Source organism: Coptis chinensis, chromosome 3 (genome assembly GCF_015680905.1).
Source record: "Coptis chinensis isolate HL-2020 chromosome 3, ASM1568090v1, whole genome shotgun sequence".
Taxonomy (NCBI): Eukaryota; Viridiplantae; Streptophyta; class Magnoliopsida; order Ranunculales; family Ranunculaceae; genus Coptis; species Coptis chinensis.
Genome location: NC_141458.1, coordinates 96,095,941 through 96,118,369, shown reverse-complemented (window position 1 = coordinate 96,118,369; position 22,429 = coordinate 96,095,941). Strand labels below are relative to the sequence as shown.

General features: G+C 38.3%; 1 protein-coding gene and 1 long non-coding RNA gene across 2 annotated transcripts; one reads left to right on the top strand and one right to left on the bottom strand.

The window, feature by feature from the left end:
• Positions 1–1,238: 1,238 nt before the first annotated feature.
• LOC147511878 (uncharacterized) lies at positions 1,239–3,965 on the bottom strand. The gene is made up of 5 exons (XR_015217093.1): positions 3,730–3,965; positions 3,486–3,594; positions 2,646–2,719; positions 2,466–2,542; positions 1,239–1,481 (listed from the first exon to the last, which is right to left on the bottom strand). It is a non-coding gene; the product is annotated as an uncharacterized LOC147511878 (long non-coding RNA).
• A 9,919-nt stretch (positions 3,966–13,884) lies between these two features.
• Positions 13,885–20,792, top strand: LOC147511877 (wall-associated receptor kinase 2-like). Its single transcript, XM_086603483.1, has 4 exons — positions 13,885–14,990; positions 15,602–15,772; positions 16,158–17,232; positions 20,501–20,792. The coding sequence occupies exons 1-3, from the start codon at positions 14,051–14,053 to the stop codon at positions 16,979–16,981; spliced, it is 1,935 nt and encodes a 644-aa protein (XP_086459609.1). The 5' UTR covers positions 13,885–14,050; the 3' UTR covers positions 16,982–17,232; positions 20,501–20,792.
• Positions 20,793–22,429: the final 1,637 nt, after the last annotated feature.

Genomic DNA, 22,429 nt, shown 5'->3' with positions numbered 1-22,429 from the left:
ATCCTTGATTAGCGGGAACAAGGTTGCGGTTGCTTTGGTACCCTATATTTGCGTTGTTGAGAAAATTATTTTGGCCTTGCTGGAATTGTGGAGGATTTCCTTCACGGTAGGAATTGTAGTTCGCGGGTGGTAGTACAGAAGCGTTGTTGGCACCCGTTAGAGCTTGTTGTTAGGCAGGGGGTGCCCAAGCCAAATTTGGATGTTGTCGCCAAGGTGAATTAGGGATGTTAAAAGGACAAGCCTCTTCAAAAGATTGGGGAGGGCACTCATATACTAAAAGACAATAAGAATCGGCATGCTCAGGACTTAAGCAAAGAGGACATGGGGAAGCGTTGGCAGCCATGACCTGTTTGGGTTTCTGATCATTTACTTGAACCAAAAGAGCATCGACCCTTTTTGTTTAGGGACTCAATCAGAGTTTTTAATTCTGGATCGGGTTTGACCTCGAACATAGATGTAACCTTGGTAGGAGTGTCTTTAGAAGATCTGGAAGAATCAGTGTTTCCCCAATGGGTACTTTGTGAAGCCTGTTTCTCAAGGAAAGTGTATGCTTCAGTAGCACCTTTGTCCATGAAACAACCGCCGTTCATAATATCTAATGTTTCCTTTTGATGGTCGGAGAGACCATTAAAGAATGAACGGACTAATACAGTAGTGTCGAGTTGATGATGGCACTACAACAGACAAGCTCATCTGCAGCACTATATACCATCGCTAAAAGTCTTAAAAAGCGTTGCAAAAGACCAATTGTAATGCCAAACTAGGCGTTGCAAAGGCGTTGCAAAAAAATGGGTCACAAAAGCTAATTTGCGACACAATATATGGCGTTGCAAAAGCTTCTAGTCTTTTGCAACACCATTGGTCATTGCTAATACTTTTTAGTCGTCGCTATTTCTATTTTTGAAACTAAAATAATTTTGAACTATTTGCCACGCATGGCGTTGCAAAAAACTCCTTGTAGCGGCACTCGATGGCGTTGCAGAAGGGTCACCTGTAACTGCACTTTATGGCGTTGCAAAAACCAAAGCCTTTAGCAGCAATATAGTCTGTCACAAAAGGCTTAAACAATTACCAACACCCAGAACGTGGCGAATAGGTTGTTTTTATTGTACCTCAAAATGCTCTATTCCTACATTTTACGTATTATATTATATATTTTTTGAATCCTTTCAATTTATAGAATTCTGCCCAATGCAATTTATGAAGATAACAATAACAATCTCATATTAATTGACAAATCATAACAAAATATATTTCATTAACTAACATCAATCATTACAAAATTATTTGAATCATCCACACCATTGGTGTTTGCCAAAACATTGCATCAGACAATCTTGAAAGCCATAAACTAATAAATTAGACAAGTTCTTCAAAACTAGATTTTCGTGAAATTCCCAAATGTCGTATTCTGCCGATTGCTAATTTGAACAACATCCACCCAAGTTTTCTTCAATAACCTACGGGCAACCAATGCCAATCTGATACAACAACAAATTAAGAAAAAGACACATAAGCAAACTTGTTTGATACATTACTAAAGCTAAAATGAATTGATGTCAGTAATGCACGAAAACATTGTTACATCTAATAAAAAAAAAGTGTGCATATTAGCATTATAATTCAAATTAATTTCCACAACAAATGTTTCAATCAAACTCTCTACTGATCCCAGGAGTAGTAATCAACTAATCATACCATGATTCACTTGCTAAAAACTGCTAGAGTGCTTAAAAAATGACCTAGTTAAAGACGTAAAACAAAGAATTTAAAAATAAATCAAGGTCAAAGAAGAAAAAACAGAATCCTAAGCTTACCAACAAACTCTATTGTGGAATACGCAAGTCTTTCTCTTAAACATTTGCTTGAGTTGTTCTTGTTGGTCTTTGTGTACATGAATGTTACGAGAATTCTCATCTCATTCAAGTTGACCAAGGGACGGAAAAGGATGAACTCATCATTTAGTTCATCTTATAGATTAACTAACTGTAAATAGTTATCTAATATCTAGCTAACATCTACTACAAACAAAGCCATATGCTAAATGACTAGTAAAACTTCAAGAAACATGCAAATAGATTACCTGTAACTGTTTCATTTTATACATTGCCCTTGGGCACCATGCCTCAATAATACAACCTCGGATCAAAGGACTTAAGGAAACTCGACTTGTATAAGCACAAATTTATCTCTGGACCACTTGGACACTATAATTTTTTATTGGTCGAAAATGATATATCCAACATAGACATCCTCAAAAATTTAGCACACGCATATCAATGTACTAAATTTTAGCACACGCATATCAATGTTTTTCTTATTCAAAAACACTACATGGTGCACAAAGTACAAACCATTGCACCATAGAAGCTAGGTAGATCATTCTATGTTAAGCCAGAGGCCCATAACTTAATTATAATTTGCTCAATGCATACAAGAAACACCACTGCAAAATAAAATCTTACCGGCACTTGATTCATTCTTCACTTAATTACAAACTCGGGTTGTGAAGTTGATTGTGTCCTCAATCGACAACTTATTCCTGCAACCATAAATATATGAAAGACTTATATTAGAACAACACTAACAATTGATATAAACTATTAAATATTACTTAGTCAAGATACTATGACAAAGGAACATACCTGACTAGGCATGCACAGCTTTAATCATGAACGTTATGGACCCCTTTATGAGCTTACCTCCTGTTCCTGTAACTCTATTTTTAAACTTTTGATTAACACACCTTAAGTCTTCATATGAAATCCCATGAATGCAGACATCATCAATCGTCCTCTTTAAAACAAGTTGGACACTTGGTAATACGGAAGTTGCTTGTATTTTTTTCCATCAAGTGGAGTAATTGATTACTCTTGCAAAAGTGAGGACAAGCAACATCAGGATCAAGTAGTGTGTACTTACATTCCTTAAAATTCCTAGGAGCCTCATGAAGCAAATCACTGTCACTTTTATATAAGTTATCTATACTCCCCAAAGAGGAATATACACCAAGAAGCTTTATACCATATCCAACCAGAAAAGAGAAAAAGTCGAAAATAAAATTTAAGAAGTCTTCCTTCACTACGGTGTATAGAACCTTGTTAAGCAATTTTTTAACCAACAGATTTAACTTCATCTTTTTAGCGTCTTATTGTGATTGAAGCTTGTCCAAAGGCTCAATCTTGATTTGTTTTCTCTAAATCATATTTTGCTTCAACAGAAATACATGTCATTGGTGTCTTGGAAAATAATGCAAGGAGTGATGCAGCAGGTTGAGCACCTAATTCATACCCAACAGTGGTGTACGTACAATTACTAAGTAGTAGTAGTAGCAATAGAAGTAGTAAACCAATACTTACAATTTATTTATAATAAAATGATTCAACAATTTTTTTGGATTGGCTACTTAAAAATTATACGCACAGAATAATGTTGTAGCATCTCAGATTAATTCAGAGTAGTAGAGCACTTATTCAAGAACATACCTCATCTGCACCAACAATGACTACTCTCTCTTCCAGAGCCCGCAGTTCCATCCTGAATTCTAATCCGTTGAAGGATAACCAGACTAGTTTCAGTAGAAACTGTTTTTACCTGCAAACCATCGCTTATTATAAACTTCTCAATTCTGTTCACAAAAACTTGCTACTCCATTGTTTCTGGTGGTGGAGGATTAACCCAAAACCAATACTGAAATTAAAGCTTTAAACTTTAATAGAGAGAGATTACCATAGCTTTGTGGTGGTGGAGGAAGGAGACTAAGGCTTGCGAAACTTTAATTGAAGAAATGAAAAAAAAATGGGGCGGTTGGAGAGAGAAAAAAAAAAGTGTTTTTAGGGTTTTCTAAGTTAATTCCTTTTTAATTAGAGCCAAGAATGAAAAAGACCCCGCCAAAGACTTTTGTTGCAAAAACGAATATCCCGGCACATGAATTGAAAAACTTGTTGCTACGAACACGGTGTTGCTACTGATTAAGTCCACTGTAGTGACGGCAACAACGTTGCACAAGGTTAATTTCCTCCAAAAAAGACATTTATTATTATTTTTTTTAAAAAGAAGAAAAGAAAATAGAGCATTTGCCACGCCGCAAGCGCTGCAGTAGTAAATCCAAGTAAGCCCGGGGCTAATAGAACAACAAACATTTTGGCGACACTGGAAGGCGTGGCAATTGATGTCCTTTACCAACAATTTTTAGGCTGCAAAAGGGCGTTGCAAATGCACCCTTCTCATTTGTAGATGGGGACATTCGAGAAGCAGATCAATAAATCTGCTCGATGCTTCCGAAAAAGATTCCTGGGGATGTTGGCGAAAGAATTGAATCTTCTGAAGCATTTCTGTAGTTTTCTCCTGAGTATAGAATTTTATCATGAATGCTTGTATGAGCTTGGCCCATGTGTCAATGGATTGCGGTGCTTGTCCGGCGACCCAAACTGAAGCTTTATCAGCTAAGGTGAAGGGGAACAACCTAAGCAAGACTTGTTCATTGGTAACGGTCGGATGGCAGAAAGTGGTGACTACTTGTTTGCATCCGACGAAGATGATTGTACGTTTTTTCATGGTCTAAACTATGATAAACAGGTAACAAACCGAAAATATTTGGCGGAATGCAAAAATCACCTACAATCGAATCGAGTTTAATGCAGGAAGCAGGTCCTTCTTGTAAGGCAGTATAGAAACCGAAAAGGGGTTTCTCAACTGTGGGATTTTCCTGGGCCATAATTAAAGGAGATAATGGCAACAGAGATGTTTGACGAGGTTGGTTTACGGAGGAGGAACTATGTCTAGGAGATAGCATAAGCAGTTATTTATTATATTTCCGACGACGATATGTAAATTCTAATTCCTTATGTTTACCAGACCGTAGTCTCATACAAATACAAATGTTAATTCAAGGCTCATAAGGAACGAATTATGACTGGAGGTTTTAGAATTAAAGAAGGAGGAAAGTGAACACGTCTTCTTGAGCTGTTGCCAACTTGAGCAGGTAAGCTAGGATAACGTGTGAATATTCCAGCAGCTAGTTCACCTAAGAGAATTGAGGGAGGTTGTTCGTGCTAGCACGTTCCTTAATTAGGAAACCTCAATCTTTCCAGTTTCCTAGACACTGATGGAATAAGATGATTGTGTATTATGCGGGGTATTATTAAAATGATTATGATGAAATTTTAATTATTAGGATTGTTTTTTTATTATTTTTTTTTTTTTTTTTTAATTTTTAATTTTTTTAATTTTTAATTTTGTGTTTACGTAATTAATGTATTATGGAGACGTGATTACGAAACATGCAATTAAAAATGATAGATGCCAAAATAGAAACTAAACATACAATTAGCATACGCTAGTATTACACAAGAAGTCTACACATGCAATTCTATATTACTTATACGTGAATATAAATATGTCATACGCATACAATAATCTATAGTTATCGATAAGTGCAACTATATGTGAGCTAAGGGAATGTCGAGAACGAACTCATGCAAATGAATACCGCGTACGTGAATTGATGTAACATACACATACAAAAATATTCTAAGCAGGTGGTTTGAAACTACACATACATCCAAATATATTCGAATCATATTAATCATGTTAACGTGAAGATGTAATGACGAACCACATTTATATGCAAAGAGTTCTAATGCCAACACATAAACATGCAAGGTAAAACAGGTTATAGCAACAACCAAATAATATCCTCGATGAAGTTTGAGGAGTTTAAGAATTTGAAACCTGGCGTCCCGCGATTCCTCGTACAACGATCGAACTAACTCCCGAGCTTGTGAACTTACTGGATAAACTGGACTAGAGAGTCCAAAAGAGTACTGAAAAGGAAAGTGGCATGTACCTGAAAACCGGAGTGTTGATACTCCAGGTTAGTCTCACGCGCTACTAATATAGTCTCGTCCGAGACTCTTTTGTCAATTCAGTACTTCAAGTTCCTACCGAATACTTAAACTGTGCTAATAAAAATAAACAAGATCTGGTTCACAGATATCTGTTAGTAGAAAAAGTTGGGGCAAACAGGTACGTAATACGTTAGTATTGCAAAAGAAATGGAAATAAAAAAGATGAGGGGGTAGGGGAGGGGTTTTATGTTTGATGTATTCCGGTTATTACGTTAAATGTCTAGAGTCCTTCGGCGTGCAGCAGCGCCATTTGATAAAACGTTAAATCCATTTATTAGTTTTTATTACTTAAGTCCGAAGTCCACAGTCCGAAGTCCAAGACCAAAGTCCAAAGTCCAAAGTCCAAAGTCCGTATAGTCGTCCATTTAGTCAAGTTACCTTACTCATGTGGGTTTGGTAGGATTGGTCGAGTAAGGGATCATCCAAACCTTAGGGCTCGGCAAGATTCACAACTGGAATTACAACTTTTAGTGAGTAGGATTTTAGGTTTTTTAGTTGGTTTAATTAAATTAACGGTAATATAAATAATGTAAATTACTAACAATGATTTCGATGTGAATAAACAAAGATAGAGAAACAGGGAAAGGGTTAATCATACTCATGCAAAAATCATTTTTTAACAGTTTATACCACATCACTACAGCTCTAATTCATCTTAAGTTCATAGAAAACCCGAGACGACGTCGAGTATTGATCCCTAGCGAAACGCGCACATCTCTAAGTCGTATCGCACTAGCATAAGAAGTTAAACTAATATTTCATCTCTGGAATATCATTTCAGCTCCTGGCTCGATTCTACATCAGCTGGACAAATTTGAGAGCTGTCTGACACTAGAGAGTCGCACGCGAGACATTTTGGGTCTCTCGCGAAACTGTTATGGAGCATCAACACTCCAAATTTGTACAGTCTCAGTCATTTTGGGACAGAATGTCTAATCTACACCTAATTCCTAAGCAGTGATTCTAGAATATTAAAGAGTCAATCTAGATTCTCACACGAGCAACATAACCCTCCCCCTGAGGGGGGGATTAGCTCATGGTCATTGAAGGAATAATTAAACTTGTTGTATACATTAAATAAGTAAATGCAGGACAGGAATTAAACTTGAAAAAAAATGACTTTTATTAAGAAGAAATGACTTACAGTATTTAAGCTGCTAAAATGAAAAGGACGGAATTTAAAATGCTGAAGGAATAATTAAGAAGAAGGATTTAATTGTGTTTTGTCTGTTTCTTAAATTGAGACGTTCAAAACTTTGATATTCAAGTGAATTAAATTGGTCCTTTGTCTTTTGTACCTTATGTTTTATTCTGTTGTCCTTACGCCAATTTCATTTCAATCTTTGAACAAGTACGTGTCTTCTCACATTGCAAGGTGGCACAAATTTGTGACCATCTCTTGCCACCTGCCTATGCTGACTCGTCATGTCTTTTGGGCCTGCCGAGTGGGTCCACTTAGTGTGTCCAGTGGCGGCGCTGATTTTGGCATTTTTATAACTTTCTGTCTTTGCGTAGAGTCCGTCACCCTAGTCACTCTGGTAGTTCACTAGCCAACGTCGACATCTAGATTTATCAGATGTGAGCTTCGGAAGTTTGTTGCTTCTTTATATGTGAACCCGTTCTGCACTAGTTTTGTTCTTTTGGAAACTTCGGCTCTACTCAGGCTTTGTTGGGTTTCACTGGGGTTGAGTGGGGAACTTCAAATATTCCAGTGTTCCCGTACTTTGCTGCATGTTTTATCATTATATTCATGTTAACTGCGGAAACCTGCAAAAGTATGAAAATATAATTATTACATGATTATTAAACACATAATCGACCAAAATGCTATGTCTCTCGGGGTTTAATATTACAGTTTTGGATCCTTATCAGAAGGCCTTCACTGCAGAACTTGAGTCTGACACTATCCAGATCTTCTTCTATCCTAACTGAATTGCCTTGGTTAAGCTAAAAGTTATGGCCATGCACTCAGTTTCATATTTTGTCTCTACTCCCAGCCCACCTATATATGCTCCTAGTATAACACCATGGCTTTCTCTGAACAAAGATCCCCAATTCAACTTGCATCGCCTAGATTTCCCCACGAAGATTCATCTGTGTTTATCTTGATAACTTCGAGTGGAGGTGGCAACCAATAGCATTCGCTCATCTTTGGGGCTTTCCTATACTTCATCTGCAATCTTAACTTGTGTAGGATAGCCAACTCATGAACTGAGTTGTCCATAAATCATTTAGACATATTATAGGCTCTGTATATGGCTTTCCTAATCTGTATGCGGTAGAAGTGATAGCTAGACTGCCCCTTGTCATATAGGACTTTTTTCCTATTTTTCCAGATTGCCACAAAGCTACATAGATATAGCAGCAGCTTTCCATAAATCCTGGAGTAGTGGGCTCATGTCGTTACTTCTTTGAATTAGATCCAGCCTCCATGTTTAGTACACTAGCCATAGTGAAGAAATTCAAAGTATAGTTCCAACATTTAGCAGCGAAAGGGCAAGACAAGAGGATGTGATTGTGTTCCTTTAAGCAGATGCAACAACTTGAGGCCAATCTAAATTTCATACTTCGTAGTTTATCATCTCTATGCATTGCTCCTTACATGATTTTCCAACCGAAACCAGCTGTACTAGGGCGGACTTTAACTGACCAAAGGAATTTTGACCATCTTTGTTGCTCATACTTTTTTCTTGTAGCTTCAATGGCTGCTACAACAGTAAATTTTCTAGTGGGAGAGGATCAACAACCAAATTCTTTGGTCTTCGATGGTTGTGTCCGGGGCAGTGAGTTGCAATTGATTCCAGCAAGGTTTAATACTTCACTTACGGCAGAAGTGAAGTGCAAAGCATTATCAACAATATAATTGCTTAGTTTAGATCTGCAAGTTTTCAAAAAATTGCTATCAAGTACAAGTCTGTCACTTATAGCCATGTCACAACACCAATTATCTCTCCATATGTCGATAGATTTTCCATTACCAATGACCCATCCTTGGTGTTCACCCATTTGCTTTAACGCCTACCTGATATCATTCCACATAGAAAAGTATTTTGTGTTGAACCACATGGCAGCCGAGCTCGTATATTTGCCTCACATGAAGACTACCCAATCAGTGTAGTGTCTTCAGTTTCTAAGCTCCAAGCTAGCTTCCTGAGCATAGAGGTATTGATTTCTTTAAGCCTTCTCAAATAGCAAGGTTGTATTTGAGTGGTAACACAGTCCTTTTAAGTTCTCTCTCTGAAACTATTAGAATATGTCCAATATAAAAAGTCCCATGTTTCTATAAGTGTGGACATCCATATCTAGTAGTTTTTATTATCATGTTTTAGTTTAGTATAAGTATGTAACTCTGGGTAGAGAACAATCTCTCTCAGACTCTATATTCCAACCCTAATCAATCTCTAGTCTTCTCAGTTCTTATTCTTGGTTTCTCTAATATATCAATGTCAAAACTCTCCTAGCATCACCACTAACATAGAATTCAACATGGTATCGGAGTGAGGTTCAGTGGTATGACTAAGAAAAGAAATCAAGTTTCTTTAAGTTTTTCAGTATAGTTTTCAAGTCAAGTTTCAAGAAGAAGAAGGATTTCTCACAAGAAGAAGTTCTTATATCTCAATTCAAGTTTCAATCTTTCTCTGGAAGGATTTACTGTTCACTGGTACTATTCACCAGTACTGTTCACCAACACTATTCATATACACTGTTCACCGGTACTGTTCATCGTTACTATTCACCAGTACTATTCAACGTCATGTTAAAGTAAGTTTTCAAGATTCTGCTAGTGATTTAAAGTTTGTTTGAAGAATGCTAAAAGAAAGATCCGAAATTTCTCAGTATTGGTTTCTTAGTATTGTTTCACTTCCGCAATCTCTCTGTCTTAGTATTAATAAGAGGGGCACAACCTCTCTGTATCTCGCAGTCTTTGAAGTTAGTATTGGACGAGGCGCACACGCGCTTAGTCCGCACGCCAAAAATTGTTTTCAGTAGTGTTCGTTTTGTATTCAGAGAAGAGGGTGCGCGTGCGCTCAAGTATAGCCAGGCCCAAGGGGCACACGCGCCCTGAGTACTGGAAGTTGGAAAAGTAGAGGGCGTGCACGCCCTCCAATATGCCTTTCCCAAGGCGCGCACGCGCCCATGCCTCCACACATCAGTTTTCAAGATTTTTGAAGTATCAAGCCTTTGGAAGATAGTTTGCACTCTCATCCAGGATTAGAGGGGTAGTCATGTTTGTATACCATTATGAATGTTTGGGTTTCTAGCTTCTGCACAGTTGGTATTGATGTCATCTTCTGTCTTAGTTTCTAGAACATGATCAAGTTGTTTGTTTGAAGTATTATAAAGGCACATGATCTCTATCTCACGAGGAATTATTCTTTCCATCTTCCACTGTTCCAGAAGTTCGCAGTCATAAAAAGGCGTGACCCACCCTCCACCTTCTATAGTGAGTATTGTTTGATGCATGTTCTGTTAGAATTTTTTTTGTGTATTGGAGTATGAAGTATTGTTTTTTGAAGTGGGCATTGGTTAGTTGTATAAGTTAGTATTTGGTTTTCTCTGTTTCAAGTTCAAGTCGGAATAGACAAGTCTTTGTATGTTCCTACTCAGCCATGTATATTCTAACTTGAGAAGGGGAATAGGGATATATGAAAACATTCAGTAGTGTATAAGGGAAGGAGAATATGGAGACATATGAAAAAGAGTACTCATGTCTCAATATTCCAGCAAGCCTTGACGAACTCTTCATGACAAGGCATATCACTATTCAGTCTTCAGTATGACATCTCCACTATTTAGTCTTCAGTATTCAGGTAGCAGTCAAGCCTAAACTGCACATATGTTTCAAGTTGCGATCCACGCCTAAAACCGCAAGTATGTTTTCAGTAATGATCCACGCCAAAATTGTGCATGATGTTTGTGATGTGTGATCAAGTCTAAACTGCAAGTATGTTTTAGATAGTAGTCACGCCAAAACTGCACGTATGTTTCAGGTAGCAGTCAAGCCTAAACTTCAAGTATGTTTCAGGTAGCAGTCAAGCCTAAACTGCACATATGTTTCAAGTAGCACTCACGCCAAAATTGCACGTATGTTTCAGGTCGCAGTCAAGCCTAAACTGCAAGTATATTTCAGGTAGCAATCAAGTTAGTATAGTGATGCAATTTACTTTCTAAATTTTGCTTTAAAACCACCGACTATGGTGGATTCTCTCTTCAGAAGGTGGTTAAAACTTGCTTATGGTTGCAAGTAAGATCTGCTGACAGTTTTGTTATATTGTTGAGCACCCTCCAAATTTGATTACTTATGATATTAGTCGTCCTCTTTTCCTTTTCTTTCGTGGACTCACATTTTTCAACACCCAATCAGGTCTTGGATTTGGGTTACTGTTTGTCCTTGTTAGTGGTTCATGGTTATACCTGAGCATAGAGAATAGAAGGCACAATAAACGTAGAGAAAAGTTATTTCATAAGAATGGTGGTTTACTTTTGAAACAATAGCTTTTTTCACATGAAGGTGGTGTAGAATCAACAAAGATCTTTACGGCAGAAGAACTAAAAGTGGCAACCAAGGACTACAGTGAACAGAGGATCCTTGGGCAAGGAAGCCATGGGACAGTTTACCTGATCTAAGAATAGTTGCCCTCAAAATGTCCAAGATAATTGATGAAAGCCAACTTGATAATTTATGAAAGTTCTAGTTTTTGAGTTTTGGCCAATGGCAATTTATCAAAACTCAAATAAAGCTTACCTAGGGGATGTTAGGGGATGTTATGGGATAACTAGCGATAACTATTTAACCACCCATTGGGATAACTAGTAATGATATTGTCCCGATATTGTAACTTTAACCATTATTAGGCTTGGGCCACATCTTGGCCATGGGTGTGGGTTTTATCCTAAAAAGCCTCGGTACTAGTTAGTGATCTTCCCACTTTATCAACCCATGATGAACTCCTTTCTTGTTCAATGTGGGACTATTCCTCTTTTCGGTCCACACACTCTAACAGGGGACAATGGGATATCGAGGTTAAATCCTTTGGTGTTGTTCTTGCGATGAAGCCATGGTGATTCTTTATAGTTTGGGGAGAAGCCCTTGTCTTTCTTTCAAAGATGGATGAATGCTTATGTTCTCAAGAAAAAAGAAACTTGGCAACTTATTTTGTTGTGTTAATGAATGAGAGCCGTTTGCTTCAGATCCTTGAAGCTGGAAAGTTGAACGAACGAAAAATGGAACAGGTTCATGGAGTCGCTGAACTTGCAAAAAGATGCCTTAATTTGAAGAGTGAACAAAGGCCCTCAATGAAAGAAGTGGCAGCAGAGCTAGAAAGGTTGAGAGGTTTCGAGAGACATCAGCTGGTCCAGAAAAGCAGTGAAAAGAATATGAGTGTAGCGTCTGAAGGGGTGGACGCCTATGATAGTCCTCCAGCCTATGACAGCCATGGTGATTCTTGACAATATAGTTTGGAGAAAGAAATGACATGGTCATTACTGAATGTTCCCCGATAACGATTTAGTACTTTCTTATGGGAAGTCAAAGATGGATGAATGTTCTTATGTTCAATGTGTTTTATAAATATTGTACAGTTGTAAGTAGACATACATGTTTGTTATGACTATGCAATAATGTAAAACATATATCGGTAAATCAGTACCCTTCTAGTTAATGCATGTGTTAGTTGTTTGAACTTGGTTCCTGTACAAAATTGCTCCCGCCATCATTCTTGTGAAATATTTCTCCTATATAAATCATATCAACATCATTAACATCAACTATGGATTCTGTCAATCTTTGTGATCAAACATAAGAACAAGAAAACTATTAACAGATTTAGAAAAGCAGAGATGCCTAGAACCAGTGGAGAGATGTTGCTGAGTACAGGAAATGTAACGTATGTTACACACGAGTGATCAGAAGGCACAACAGGTTCAGTTGACTTCGTTGACGTTCAAGTGACTTTATACATCGTATAGTCTGCACTTGGTTCCATGCTTCTGGCGGCGCTCAATTAAAGATCAAGATCTAATCATTGCCATTTAGAGTGTGAAAATGTCAGCCATGCTCAGAACGCCATTCACTTTTTGCATACCACATTCCATTATTGTATATGCCCTCAAAAACTATTTTTGTTACCGACGTGCTATATGCTGACTGAAATATCACCCATCCAAACAGATTTTCGTGATCAATCGTGTGTGCCTTAGGTACTGAACAGTATTCTATGTCCAATCGTCACTCCAACCTACATGCCTCTGGATCTCTCTATTATTCGACAGGACATGAGGTATATTGTTGATTGTCTCATGAATCATGATTGCTTTCAATATAGTATGTTTGAGGTTGTTTGACAATGCATATTACAGAAATGTGTATTTTCAATAATTCTGGTTTTTTGCATGTGTTAATATTCGGGGTAGTTATCAAAAACAAATACGACGGGGATTAAATTTGTTCAATGTCAAACCAATTATATTTGTAACTTAATTTCTTTGGATTTTGGGAAAAAAAACTGCTTCTATATGAATTCGAAATCTTTGCTGGGAAAAGATTTAAATGTAGCCATACCTAACGAGGGGCACGCCTTTTTCAATGGTTGTCATTTGACTGAAAATGTTGGCTTTGGTATTTTTATATGTAGGTTATTGCCGAAGAACAGTGAGAAGTAAGACGTGCTAAGTGCTAAGTGCTAACAAATTAAATAAGATTAAGGCTAAGCTGTTAAATAAAATATGCAAGTCAACTTCAATCTTTTGTGCTTAACACAGCAAGAGCTCCAGAAATTCAATGTAGCAACAGACATCCCACTTAATATAGTTATTATGTGTGCCATGATTGTTGAGATTATTCCACTCCAATTTCTAGGTGTTTCATGTCTATTTCTCTCTCGAGCCTCCTCTCATATTAATAGAATTGACTCTTTATATAAGTTCGAGTTTATGGAGAAATTGACAATTTAACATGGTATTAGAATTTAGGCTTATAAGAGGTCAGGTGAAAGTTGCACAAAAAAATAAAAAAAATTGCTCACCTGTGTTTATTTTCCAGCGTGTCCTAAGTGTGTCATGCAATATGGTTTTCCAGCGTGTCCTAGGTGTGTCATGCAATATGGTCAACGAGAGAATTTGGTTGACGAATTCCAATTTCCATGCTCCATATTCTTCTCGATCTTCCTTTTAAGAACCCATCGAGAGCAGTGACACGAACAACATCCATGCTTAAACACCAACTAACCATGACCATAGAGCTCATACTCTTCTTGCTGTCTTTGCTGGAGTTTGCATCTGCTGACCCAACTATTGAAACTCAAACTTTGCCTGATTGCCCGTCCAAATGTGGTGACATTGACATTCCGTACCCGTTTGGTTTAGGCAAAAACTGTTCAGTAGAGGAGTGGGCAGACATAAAGTGCAATACCACATTCCAACCGCCCAAACCTTTCATTGGTGACCTTGAGGTTTTACAGTTCTTAAAAACTGAAGTTCTCATAAAAAACTACATAGCTTCAAGCTGCTATAATCAAACTGGGGGTTTGATTGCTCAAATTCCTTCCTGGGTAACTTTGACTGGAACACCTTACACATTTTCTTCTACAAGAAACAAGGTCACTGTCCTTGGTTGCGACACATTCGTGTTAATTCGAGGAACTACTGGGCTAAACTTCTCGAGTGGATGTGTATCACTTTGTGGAAAGAAAGAGAGTCTAGTCGATGGTACATGTTCTGGCATCGGCTGTTGCCAGACCTCCATTCCCAACGGACTACAAGAGTTTTACGCATTGGTTGGTACTCTTAACAATTACACCAGTATTTGGTCTTTTGATCCTTGTGGCTACGCCTTCTTGGGTGAGCAAGACAAGTACAGTTTCAAGGTATCTGACTTTTCGAACATCACTTCGCTTGGAGATATTCCCATAGTGCTTAACTTTGCAGTAGGGAATCGAACATGCAAAGACGCTAAAAAGGACCCCGCAACTTTTGCATGCAAGGACAATAGCTACTGCTATGATTCGGTTGATGGTACTGGGTATCTTTGCAATTGCACAGTAGGTTACAGTGGAAACCCTTATCTCAACCAAGGTTGCCAAGGTAAATGACTTATATGAATTGTCAACCATTACTACTTAGAACTGGATCTTCAAGTTAAATCATTTTTACACTCTTAAGTATACAAACTTGATCTATACCAATCAAAATTAAACTCTCTAAATAGTTCTGCATGGAATATTTAGTAGGAACGAACTCCAATTTTGTCTGAAAGTACTGAAACACAATTCCATAATTTATGACAAAACAGGGTTATACACATGCGATCTCAAATACGTGTTTACCACGATCTGGAGGTGCACATCTCGTAAATAAAGACAGACTCTGTTGTAATATTTTTGTGGCTCCCTTTAGAAATTAATCTCGGGGTCATTGTAAAAGAGAATGCTCTAGCTGAGGTGTAGTGGAGTTGGAAATTTGAGTCGGATTCACATGTATGTAAAAGAGAGCTCAATTTAACTTAAGAGTAGGCAGAGTCATGCCTCGATCACAACATAGGATATGCTAATATCTCTAATTCTTTATTCCTAGTGATGGTCTAAACTGAACCCATATTTGCAAAATTGCAACTAATAAGGAAGTTATTACTGCTCTAACTAAACCAAGTTTGAAAGTCTTCCCGTTTGTGCTTATTATTATGGCTGTATGTTTAGATGTGAATGAGTGCAAGGATCAGAACAGCAGTCCCTGTGAAGGCAGTTGCACTAATACTCAAGGAAGTTATTACTGCTCCTGCCCAAGTAACTATTACGGCGATGGAAGGAAAGATGGAACTGGTTGCACAAAAAAGAACAAAAAATTGCCAATACTACAGGTCACACTAGGTAATGTATACCTTGCATCTCTCTGTGTGCATGATTGTTTGTCAAGGAAAACGGAAGCATCATATAGAGGAAAAGTTTTCGACCACTTGCCCCTCAACAGCAATCACCATGTTTAAAAGATTTCGTTAAGAACATATATTAATTAATCAATGCACTTGAAAAACCAATGCAGCTCCGATTTTGTAAGTACGGATCAAATTTACGACCACGACATGGAAAAAAAAACTGCAGCCAGTTCCACTCCCATTATACTAACAAAAATTATGACAGCCTTACGTACATTTGTTGAAATATGAAGCACGAATGCTGGAAGACTTGTTTTCGTGTAATACATTGTCATTTATTCTGCACATTCAGAGACTCACATATTCAGGTATGGATTCAGGTCTCATATTTGGGCTCTTGTTTCTTCTTGGTGGTACTTGTTGGTTATACTTGATCATAAGGAGTAGAGCGCTAAACAAACTCAGAGAGAAGTTCTTTGAGAAGAACGGTGGTTTACTGTTGAATCAGCAACTTTCTTCACATGAAGGTGTTGTAGAGTCGACAAAGATCTTTACTGCAGACGAGCTAAAATTGGCAACAAACAACTATGATGAACATAGGATTCTTGGGCAAGGAGGCTCTGGTACAGTTTATAAAGGAATTTTACCAGATTCAAGAGTAGTTGCCATCAAAAAGTCCAGAATAATTGATCAAAGCCAACTTGGGCAATTTATCAACGAGGTTGTTATTCTTACCCAGATTAACCATCGAAATGTTGTGAAGCTTTTAGGGTGTTGTTTAGAAACTGAGGTTCCCTCGCTGGTTTATGAATATGTGTCTAACGGGACCCTCTTCCATCATTTAAATAAACAATCTGCGACATTGTTGGGCATATCTTGGGACGACCGTTTGAGGATTGCCTCAGAAACTGCTGGTGCACTTGCATATCTACACTCCGCGGCTTCAGTACCAGTCATTCATAGAGATGTGAAGTCTGCCAACATACTATTAGATGACAACTACACGGCAAAAGTGGCTGATTTTGGAGCATCGAGATTGAACCCTTTGGATGAAACTCAAATAAGCACATTAGTCCAGGGGACTATGGGATATTTGGACCCAGAGTACTTCCATACTAGCCAGCTAACGGAGAAAAGTGATGTATATAGTTTTGGTGTAGTTCTTGTTGAGCTACTAACAGGGGAGAAGCCCCTTTCTTTTTAGAGATCCCAAGAACAAAGAAACTTGGCTACTTATTTTATTGTGTCAATGAAAGAAAACCGCCTCTTCGATGTTATTGAAGCTGGAATTGTTAACGAAGGGAAGGTAGAACAAATCCATGCAGTTGCGCAGCTTGCAAAGAGATGTCTTAATTTAAACGGTGAAGAAAGACCCTCGATGAAAGAAGTGGCGGCAGAGCTAGAAGGGTTGAGAGGTTTTGAGAGACGCCCGTGGATCCAACAAAGCAATGGAAAGTGTAGAGAAAAAGGGATTTTTTCTGCTTTTCACGCTTTCGAGGCCCGCGCTCGGAAAGCGCCGACTTCGCTCATGACTCGATAATTTAGCGACCACCAGCCAAAGGAAGGGCGACCAGCTCATGGCTTTAACCCATGGCATACCCAGGCCAGTAAGAGCGCCGCCTTCGCTTTTTCTCGATGGGCTTCACACGAAGAATCTTGAAATTTTGGTTTTGGTATAAAAAACAAAATTAGTCTTTGGAAAACCTAACTTTTCCAAAAAAAAAAAAGAGAGAGATTGTAAGAGAGAAATTCTTAGTGAGTTGAGTGTTCATTCTTTGTGAGTGAATTGAGAGCTCTTGTGTCTGCTACTCTCGGACTTCTAGTAAAGCTTGGATCTCGCCAGGTGTGGATGTAGGCAAATTCGTCGAACCACGATATATCCTTGTCTTGTGGTTGGTTCTCTTTTGCATTATTATATTTACTTTATATGCTTGTTAAATTGTTAATGAAGAAGCGTTGGGATATTACTTGGAGGGTGTTGAAGTCTTGTCTATCGAGAAAGATCAATCTTTGTGTAGGATTGATCCGTTTGGTGTGGGTAACGTTGTTTCCGGCAGATTAATTATTCACAACAATTGGTATCGAGGCGAGGTATAACGACCTAGGATTTTGAGTTTTGGTAAAGAACCATAGTGCTTTCGAAATTTATGTAGACAAGGTGTTCGGGATAAAATTCCCGAGTGAGATAATTTTTGGGTTATTGTGTGTGACTTGAAAAAGGGGCTCCCAAGATGTCAAATGCTAGATTTAAAAAGAGAAGTTTGATAAAGAAGCAAAAGAAAAGATGGCGAGGGGTGATGTCGAGATGAGATGACTTCCACAAGCAAGTGGAAGCGGTAGTTCGAAGAAGCCTTTTAAAACATGTCTGCACGGTGCTACAATTGCAAAGAAAAGGGGCATTATCTATGTGATTGCTCTAGCCCAAAAAAGAGTAACAAGATGAGTGGTAAGTTTGAGAATGAGGATGTTAGTGAAGCAAGTCTTGCTTCCGGCCCGATAGGGATGATGTAAGTCTTTTCGGTGTCACACAAGACGCGACCACATGACCGATCACGTGGATTCTTGATTCGGGTGTTCCTACCACATGTGTCCAAATAGGAAGTGGTTTGCTACCTATGAGAACTTGAGTGGAGGTTCCGTTTTTGATGGGCAATGACGCGTTTTGTAAGACGGTTGGGATTGGAACTATACGGGTCAAGATGCATGATGGTGTAGTGAGGACTTTAACCGATGTGAGGCATGTTCCCGAAGTTAAAGAAGAACCTTATCTCTTGGTACCTTGGATTCCAAAGGCCACAATTTTGTGGGAAATGGTGGAGTCCTAAAGATCCTTAGTGGCTCCTTAGTCATTATGAAGCGGTCAAAGACATGGAAACTTGTATACTTTGTTGGGTAGTACAGTTGATAGGTGATGTAGCGGTGAGTACATGTAGTGATGATTTGAGTGCACAAAATTGTGGCATATCGCCTTGGGCATATGAGCCAAAAGGGATTGTCTAAGTTGTCTGGCGAGGGGGACTCTTGAAAGACTTGGAGAAACCAAGTATGGAATTCTCATGAAGTATTGTGGTCTATGGCGGTCGCGCAGAGTCAAGTTCAAGACAAGCAAGCACAAGACGAGAGGCATCCCGGATTATGTGCATACGGATGTTTGGGGACCTTCTAGAGTGGCTTCTAAGGGAGGTAACCGGTATTATGTCTCTTTCATTGATGATTATACACGCTATGTGTGGGTATATATCTTGAAGTCCAAGGATGAAGTTTTCGAGACATTTAAGAGAACTATTCAACAAGAAGAAGAGTTACAACAACCTGAGCAGCAAGCTTTGACTAGATCAAAGCCAAAGAGAAGTGTGAAACAAGTTATGAAGTACGGGCATGATAAGCTAGTGAAGCATTATGGTCAACTGGACTCGGTTGCCTACGCACTAAATATTGAAGATGATGGGCCAGATAGCTTCAAGGAAGCTGTTAGAGATGCTCATTACAGAGATTGGTCGGTGGATATGCAGAAAATGGTGGAGGCTCGTGACAAGTTTTGTACTTGGGAATTTGTTTCATTGCCTAAGGGCAAAAGGGTTTTGGGTTGTAGCAGGTTCTCTATTGGTTGGAGGTACTCCACAAATGGTGGAGGCTCATCCATTGTTGAATAATGCCTTTCGTAGGCGTGGCCCTTTGTGGGCATGACGTGCTCTTTGTGAGCATGACACTCTTTGTGGGTGGCTCTTTGTGAGCATGACACTCTTTGTGGGTGGCTCTTTGTGAGCATGACACTCTTTGTGGGTGGCTCTTTGTGAGCATGACACTCTTTGTGGGTGGCTCTTTGTGAGCAAGACACTCTTTGTGGGTGGCTCTTTGTGAGCATGACACCCTTTGTGGGTGGCTCTTTTGTGAGCATGACACTTTCTTTGTGGGTGGCTCTTTGTGAGCATGACACTCTTTGTGGGTGGCCCTTTGTGGGCATGACGGCTCTTCGTGGGCATGACTCTTTGTGGGTAGCTCTTTGTGAGCATGGCTCCTTCGAGGCGGTTGATCGCGAAGTTCGGATGGATGTGTTCTTCTTTGGATGTGTTCGCCCGGTTTTATGTGTTAAAACCTCACCGAGGTGGAGAATGTAGAGAAAAAGGGATTTTTCGCTTTCTTCGAGGCCAGCGGCGAAGGCGCGACTTCAGCATGACTCAGATAATTTAAGCGACCGCGCTCCAAGGAAAGGGGCGACCAGCGCGTGGCTTTAACCCATGGCGCCAGGCCAGAGTAGTAGCGCCAGCCCGCTTCGGCCTTTTTTTCTCGGTGGGCTTCCACATAAGAATAAATTTTGGTTTTTGGTATAAAAACAAAATTAGTCTTTTGGAAAACCTAACTTTTCCAAAAAGAAAGAAAGAGAGAGATTGTAAGAGAGAAATTCTTAGTGAGTTGAGTGTTCATTCTTTGTGAGTGAATTGAGAGCTCTTGTAATCTGTTACTCTGGACTTCTAGTAAAGCTTGGATCTCGCCAGTGTGGATGTAGGCAAATTGCCGAACCACGATATATCCTTGTCTTGTGGTTGGTTCTCTTTTGCATTATTATATTTACTTTATATGCTTGTTAAATTGTTAATGAGAAGCGTTGGGATATTACTTGGAGGGTGTTGAAGTCTTGTCTATTGAGAAAGATCAATCTTTGTGTAGGATTGATCCGTTTGGTGTGGGTAACGTTGTTTCCGCAGTTAATTATTCACAACAGAAAGAATATGAGCTTAGCATCTGATGAGATAGACCTCTATGCAATTCCATCAGGCTGTTACACTGATAGTGCTTCTGGGCTGTACAGCTTGGAGAACGATATGATACAGTCAATGAACGTTCCACGGTGACTATTTGCTGTTTCTCTAGTGTGAATTCAAGGGTAGATTTGTGCACGCTTTAATTATATCAATGTGTTTGGAAGTGAACTTGTAATTGTTAATGCATTTTTACTCAGATCCTGTACGTTTATTTGTATTCTTGTTTGCTAGACTGAGTGTTTTTTTTTCTCACTAGATGTTTGATGTATTATTAATAAGCCTATTTTGAATACATCTTTTACCTTGAAAGCTAGTTCGTCGTATTTCACTCCTTCCAAATTGTGTATGTTAAGCTTGCTTGCGAGAATTGTTTGTTTAAATTTCTACCTTTGAAATTATATGTTAATCCATTTCCTTTTTCTGTAGGATTTAAAACTGTGCCGGTTAACACCACAGCATTTTAAGATATTCCACCAGATTTTTTTGGAGAAGGGGCAGTCTAAAGAAAAAGGGTTTGACACTTTCATGAACAGGATTTATATTGGAAGTTGGAACCAACTCCAAAGGATAGAATAATGAGAGAAGGGGTAGACTAATAGTGAGAAAATGCCAAGCCATTTTAGCGTTGGAAATTAACCATGTCTTTTAGGGGAGGAAAGTATTTCCGCCGGGACAATCTTCACGAAGTTCAGGTAACATATGAAGGTTGTGCTTGTGCCTGTAAAAACTTTCCCTGTAAGCTTTGAGCTTGAATGGAGTCACATATTGAAGTTTGAACCAAACCATTCCCATTGTTGCTCAAGTATAAATAGTGGTTTTGCAGGCAAACATATGCATCCTAACCTAAATCTTAGTGTGAAAGTTGACGGGAAAAGTTGTCCCCTGCAACAGCCTAAGCCTGTGAATGTATGTGTCAATTCCTGGAAGAATAAGGTTTGACACCCGAAAAAAAAATTGTAAACTTAATTCCTTTGGATTTATAAAAAACTGCTTATATACGTATATGATTTTTGCATTTTTGTTGGTAAAAAACCTAAATGTAGCCAATATACATATTTTTTTGACAAAGTGGAAAATTTATTGATAACGAGTTTTACAAATAATTATGACAAGCATACAATATATATATATATATATATATAGCCCGGCTCTTAAAAGAACCTTAAATAAGTACCAAATCTAAAATGCCCACAACTTCACCTACAAAATGATTTAAAACCTAATCTTTTTTGCATATGATCTACTAACCATAAATAACGTCTCTACAAAAATTCAACTTGTCTGACAATTTTTAACATTGGCAAAAAATGATTACAAAAACTAGACATTTCTAGGCTATTATATATTTTTTCAAAAGTGGACAACAATTTTTATCTAAGTTAGAGGATATCAAACGAGTTGAATTTTTGTAGAGATGTTCTTTATGGTTAGTATATCATATGCACAAAAGATTAGGTTTTAAATCATTTTGTAGGTGAAGTTGTGGGCATTTTAGATTTGGTACTTATTTAAGGTCCTTTTAAAAAGTCGGCTTTTATTTATATATATATATATATATATATATATATATATATATATATATATATATATATATATATATATATATATGTAACAGGGTTCGATTATTTATCAAAAAAAAAAAGATGAAGCCATGAGGGGGAGAGAATGAGAGACTTGTTTCGACCACCACTTACGTGGCAAACGTCTATTAGTAGGGGTCTCTATTTTATTCATTTAATCAACAGGGCTAAAGCCCAATTCGCAATATCATGGATCAATGTACAGGCACATTAACTCATGTGTCTAAGGCTGAACCTTAGCCACATGGCTTGCCACTAATGTACATTGATTTATGTCCAGATTCATTTCTTATCAAAGAGATAATCATC

Coding starts and splice junctions, on each gene's coding strand:
- LOC147511877 (XM_086603483.1), top strand. CDS start 14,051: ATGCTCCATATTCTTCTCGATCTTCCTTTTAAGAACCCATCGAGAGCA. Junction 14,991..15,601: donor TCTCAACCAAGGTTGCCAAG/GTAAATGACTTA, acceptor CTGTATGTTTAG/ATGTGAATGAGTGCAAGGAT. Junction 15,773..16,157: donor AATACTACAGGTCACACTAG/GTAATGTATACC, acceptor GTATGGATTCAG/GTCTCATATTTGGGCTCTTG.